General features: G+C 37.5%; 1 protein-coding gene across 1 annotated transcript; it reads left to right on the top strand.

Annotated features, from left to right (window-relative positions):
- Positions 1 to 676: 676 nt before the first annotated feature.
- On the top strand, positions 677 to 4,774 carry LOC111882344 (nitrate regulatory gene2 protein). The gene is made up of 4 exons (XM_023878703.3): positions 677 to 2,718; positions 2,790 to 3,013; positions 3,083 to 3,944; positions 4,341 to 4,774. Exons 1-3 carry the CDS (start codon positions 979 to 981, stop codon positions 3,819 to 3,821), a joined length of 2,703 nt encoding a protein of 900 aa, XP_023734471.1. The 5' UTR covers positions 677 to 978; the 3' UTR covers positions 3,822 to 3,944; positions 4,341 to 4,774.
- The last annotated feature ends 1,226 nt before the right edge of the window (positions 4,775 to 6,000 follow it).

Raw genomic sequence — 6,000 nt, 5'->3', positions numbered from 1 at the left:
CTCTCATTCTCTCTCATCATTTTGCCCCTTCACTATTAACCCACCGGTTAACACCATTTCCATAACCTAATGGGTTGGTTGTGAAATGGTAAAATACCTACGTGGCGGTGTGTTGGCCGGTGATTTGGCTGTAATCACTCCCCACAACCTAACACTTGATACATAAATGGATTCATCAATCTTTATATTTTTTTATTAAAATTAGAGTTCGATGTACTATTCTATGATAGGCATCGAATCCTCCATTTTGTAATTGTTGAAATTACTAACAATAAACTTCTTACTAAAAGTGTTCTATATCGTATACTTGGATTCCAACATAACCCTATGGTTTTGATAAATATTAAATATAGAGTGAGACCATATCATTTAAGATGGACATATCATTTAAGATGTGTCCACGACATATGTAGTTATCATATTTTCTTATTTGCGTCGATTGTAGTAAAATCAAAAGTCCATCCTAAAGATTAATTTTATTATTAAAAAACGACACATTATCCGTTTAACTTGGGCACTTTTTGAAAAGTAGAAATTTTGTGAGATGAATTGAGAAACATAGTAACATGGTAATTCCACCGGTATTGTATGTGAAATGAAATTAAGTAGGCAAAGTAGTGAATAGGGAAAAATACAAGGGCCATAGATGCGCACATACTTGTACTACCTGCTTCGACATACACACGCACTTTCACTCTCTAAAACTAAAAGTACACTCACACTCCTTTCTCTCTCACACACTACACACCGACGATGCATTCTCTCTCTCTGTCCGCTACTCCTACAAACCGACGAGATATTCCCCGCTGTCAAAGATTCCTCCACCGGCCCCCTTTTCCCCTTTCTCTTCGAATCCCTAAAATTTCAATCCAATCCCCCTCCTAATTCCAATCTACCCCCTCTGAAAATCACTCAATTCCTGTCCTTTTTTTTCAATCCAATTTCGTAAAAGATTGGATTTTTATCAACAAACAGTGTATGGGCTGTGTGGGTTCCAAGCCCGAGGAGTCACCGGCGGTGGCGCTCTGCAGGCAGAGATGCACCTTCCTCGACGAAGCGATCCACCAACGCTACGCTCTTGCGGAAGCTCATTTAGCTTATTGTCACTCTCTCAAGAACGTCGGTGTTTCGCTCCATCGTTTCTTTGATATCCACTCCTCCGCCGCCGTGCACGGTCACGGTGGTGATACTCCTCCGTCTCCGGTGCTTAACCTTCCTCCTCAAAGGAAGGGAGAGTCTTCCAAGCCGCCCGTTACTGCGCCTGTTCATCATCATCAGCATCAGCATCATGATCATTCGCATTCAAATTCTGGCTCATCTCACCTTCACTTTCACTCTGATTCCGATGAAGATTCCGAGGACGATGACGGTTCCATTCATTTACACTCAGTAAATGGGGGTTCTCCGTTGCATCAACATCGGCATCGGCCGTACGAAAATGTAACATATAATGATCAGCATGATACAGCAAGTTCTTCTTATCCTCCCCCCTTTTATCCCCCTTCTGGTTATCCTCCTTCCGGTTATCTTCCGTCAGGTTTTCCTCCATCAAACTACCCCCCTGCCGGTTACCCACCGTCAGGTTATCCCCCTGCCGGTTATCCTCCATCAGGCTACCCACCGGCCGGTTATCCCCCGCCAGATTATCCACCGGCGGGTTATGCTCCGGAAGGTTATGCTCCTGGTCGTTACACGATGAATTTTATGAGAAAGCAACCGACTCCGTCTGTAGTGTACCAGCAACGGCCAATGAGTCCGGAGACTATACATTACGGTGAAGCTTCTTCCTCATCATCCTATTATAACAACAATTATAATTATCAAAACCCTAATTCTTCCTCATATAACAACAATTACTCTAACTACGGTGAGTTTTTCGGTTCTTCTTCTCGACAACCTCCATATGGTGGCGTCTCATCGCCGCCGGTTTTACAGGCAGAAGCATCATCTTCTAACTCAAAACCTTCTCCACCTCCTCCCCCTCCCCCGCCACCAAGCTCCTCGTGGGACTTCTTAAATCCATTCGAGACCTTCGAGAGCTATTATCCTCCCTATACACCAAGTCGCGATTCAAGAGAGGTGAGAGAAGAAGAGGGTATTCCTGATTTGGAAGACGAAGATTACTTCCAGGAAGAAGTCGTCAAGGAAATACATTCTTCAATCCCAAAGTTCGTTGATAGTGGAGGCGGTGGTGGTGGTGGTGGTGGTGGCGGTGGAAGTGGGGGTAAAGGTGATTCAAAGAAGGCGGCTGTCGTTGATGAAGATAGTGAGAAAAGTTCCGGTGGTGAGTTGCATTACAGAAGTGGCCCAACTGTGGTAGAAGACGAACCAGTGGAATTTGAAGTTCATGTGGTTGATAAAGAAGAAACATCTAGATCGGAAAAACCTCTTGCTGACTTTAAAAGCGATTCCGAAGTGGTGAGAGAAATTCAAGTCCAGTTTGATCGAGCTTCAGAATCCGGCAATGAGCTAGCTAAGATGCTTGAGGTCGGAAAAGTTCCACACAACAGAAAACACGCCGCCTATCAAGTTCCCTCAAAGATGTTGAACGTCTTTTCACCATCATTAGCAATCGCAGCTTCTAAATACACATCTGCAGAAACCACCGATCCTTCCAACTTAGATGCTGGTATAGATTTAAGAACAAAGTCTCAACATCTTTCATCCACCTTACATAAGCTCTATCTCTGGGAAAAGAAATTGTTCGAGGAAGTTAAGGTATGTTATCATTATTAATTTCCATGGATGCTGTTCTTAAATCTTGAATCTTGAATCTTTTCATGATATAGATTGAAGAGAAAATGAGATTACTCCATGAAGAAAAGAACAGAAGACTAAAACGTTTAGATGAAAAAGGTGCAGAACCACACAAAGTTGATGCTACAAGAACTTTAGTCAGAAGTCTTTCAACCAAAATCAGAATTGCAATTCAAGTAGTCGATAAGATCTCTGAGCAAATAAACCGATTAAGAGACGATGAGTTATGGCCACAGCTAAATGACTTCATTCAAGGGTATGTAATAATACACTAAAAATTCCGTTTTTTTTATCTGATTTATGATTAATGAATCTCTGTTTTTAGTTTAACAAGAATGTGGAGGTCAATGCTGGAGTGTCACCATAGTCAAACTCGAGCAATTGGAGCTGCTAAAAGACTAGACGCGATTGCATCTCACAAACATTCCAGTGATGATAGTCTTGAAGCCACATTACAACTTGAACATGAACTTTTAAACTGGACTCTTAGATTCTCTTGTTGGTTTGGAGCACAAAAGGGATTTGTGACATCATTAAACAACTGGCTTCTAAAATGTCTTCTCTACATCCCTGAAGAAACAGCAGATGGACCTGTTCCATTTTCCCCTTCAAGAATCGGAGCTCCAACTGTGTTCATAATATGCAACCAATGGGCACAAGCAATGGAAAGGATTTCAGATAAAGAAGTGGTGGAATCCATGAGGGATTTTGTGAGGATTGTGCTTCAGTTATGGGAAAGGGATAAGCAGGAAATGAGAAGGAGGCTTGTGATGCATAAGAATATGGAGAGGAAAGTTAAGGATTTGGAGAGGGAGGATGTGAAGATTCATAAGGAGTTGCAGGTTCTTGATAAAAGAATTGTTGTTGGTAGTTCTGGAGATGATAATGGGATTTCAGCTGTTTATCAGAGTGAGACTAGTAAAAGTGTTGGTGCTCAAACGAATTTAAGACTTGTTTTTGAGGCTATGGAGAGATTTACAGCTGCTTCTTTGAAAGCTTGTGAGGAGTTGTTGCAACGTATTGAAGAAGATAAGATTTCTCGTGAACAAGAGAAAGTTTTGTAGACAATCATGATGGAAAAAAGAAAAGGAAGTTAAACTGAAAAATGGAATTAAGGAGCTCGGGTTCATCTGGTTGAATCTGAGTGAATCAGATTCAGTCAAGACACACAACTTGTCTTGAATCAGGTGCATGATCTTTTTTTGGGTTATATATGCAAGAAATAGCAATGTACTTTCATTTATTTGTTATTGAAAATTTTATCCAGTTATAGCAATGTCATCCAAATGAAAAAGGGAATTTCATTGCTATAATTGGATAGGTTTTTCAAAGGACTAATGTTAAAAGAAAATTTTGAAACTATTTTGCTATAATTGGGTTGAGTTTTTAAAGTAAAATTCCTTGATAAGAAAACAATGAAAGTGAAATTGTATTTCGTATTCATACATGTACAAAACTAGAGTTAGGTTGATTTCATGCTAAAACTTATTGCTATGGACGATTTCGACTATACATAAATATTGAAGCATTTATGACAACCATTTTTTTTTCTAAAAAATTTAATTTATATTTGATTTGGACAGGTTTCTACTGCAGCGGTCCAACATTCCGTCTAATTGAAGACTGGAAACCAACATTCCAACCGAAGTGAAAAGATGGAATCAAGATTCAAGAGTGGTCTTTGTACGCAACATTTATGATGATGCCTTTTGGCACGTGACTTGGTTTTTTGATTGAAAGCTAAATTTGGCTTTTTTAAAATAAAAGGCCTCAATTTTGTAAGTGGATGTAGTTTGTTTATGTTATTAAAAATTTAAAATAGATACAGTTAGGTAGTAGTAGATTAGCAATAGCCTACAATTTTTTGTTTATTAATATCGTTGGTGTAAATAGAATAGCCATTTTGTTTATCGTCTATTCTTTGAGTTGTTATTATATATCTTTAGGAGAACCAAAAAAATTCAACTTATGTAAAAACATTATCTTTTGTGTTCAGCTTCCTAACGTGTTTAATGTACTTGACATAAAGTTATTTTGTCCTTGTATATATTTGAAACGATGATTATATAAATTTTCAATAACGATCGTTGGTGTATAATAATTGAAGAAATTAATTATCACCTTCATTGAAGTTGCCTTTTGGTATGTTTTACACGACTCTTATATCCTGCCATTTTCCAATGAGATACACCAATTGCGTTAATGAGTCAAATTTGGGCTTATACTAAAACGCCTCCACCAAGTAAAATGAAAAACTTCAATGATGATGTATGCAATGAACCCATGCTGACGTCCACAGCCTTTTTTTGTTACCACGTTTACAGTAGGGCCACCCAAGTTTAGCAACAGGTTAAAGAAGTTATCAAAATCGAGTTGTTTAGATTCACTGTAAACGCGTAAAAATGATCAAAATATAATGGTTTTTATGATTTGTTTTGATTCATATTTTTTTTTGAGTAATTTGATTCTGTTAAGCCGAATAAGAATGCTCCTATTTGATTTGATTTTGGTTAAATTTCACTACTTTGAATGAAACGAACGAGTCTATTAGATTGATACTTTTACATTTTATTTTTATGGTGTAATATTTAACTTTGTTTTCATTTTATGTATGTAGTTTTTAAACTTCTCATATGGTTTTTGTGGTTAAAGTTACAAAAATAATATGTTATTAATAAGTTAAAGTTATCAAGATTAATAGAACAATAGATGTGAATTTACCTTACAATTTATAAAGAGTAAATTACATGAATGGTCCCTATGGTTTTGGGTAATTTGCACGTTAGGTCCCTTACTTGTTTTTTTAACTCGGAAGGTCCTTCCTGTTTGTTATTGTTACACGCTTGGTCCCTATTGTTTGTTTTTGTTACGCGTTTGGTCCCTATCTTATGTAAAAATACAATTATTTAAATATGAAAAAAATGGTATGGTAGGTAAGGTAAGGTGAGAGGTGAAGTTGGGGGTGTGTTTATTTAAATAAATTAAAAACATAAAGGGAAAAATAGACTTTTTATGTAAGATAGGGACCAAGCGTGTTACAAAAACAAACAGTAGGGACCTTCCGAGTTAAAAAAATAAGTTAGGGACCAAACGCGCAAGTTACCCTAAACCATAGGGACTATTCGTGTAATTTACCCATTTATAAAAGATCAAAAAGATGTATTTTAATACAAAGGGTTAATGACAACCAATAACACACTTTGCTCTTATCACTTATTATTTAATTATATTTATTATGTCATT

The sequence above is a fragment of the Lactuca sativa genome, chromosome 3, assembly GCF_002870075.4.
Source record: "Lactuca sativa cultivar Salinas chromosome 3, Lsat_Salinas_v11, whole genome shotgun sequence".
Taxonomy (NCBI): Eukaryota; Viridiplantae; Streptophyta; class Magnoliopsida; order Asterales; family Asteraceae; genus Lactuca; species Lactuca sativa.
Note: the sequence above shows the minus strand (reverse complement) of the source record. Positions and strands in the feature narration are given on the sequence as shown.

Bases quoted from the DNA above. Each gene is read 5' to 3' on its own strand.
- LOC111882344 (XM_023878703.3), top strand. From the start codon at position 979: ATGGGCTGTGTGGGTTCCAAGCCCGAGGAGTCACCGGCGGTGGCGCTC. The intron at 2,719-2,789 runs GTATGTTATCAT...TTCATGATATAG, and splicing joins AATTGTTCGAGGAAGTTAAG to ATTGAAGAGAAAATGAGATT. The intron at 3,014-3,082 runs GTATGTAATAAT...CTCTGTTTTTAG, and splicing joins CTAAATGACTTCATTCAAGG to TTTAACAAGAATGTGGAGGT.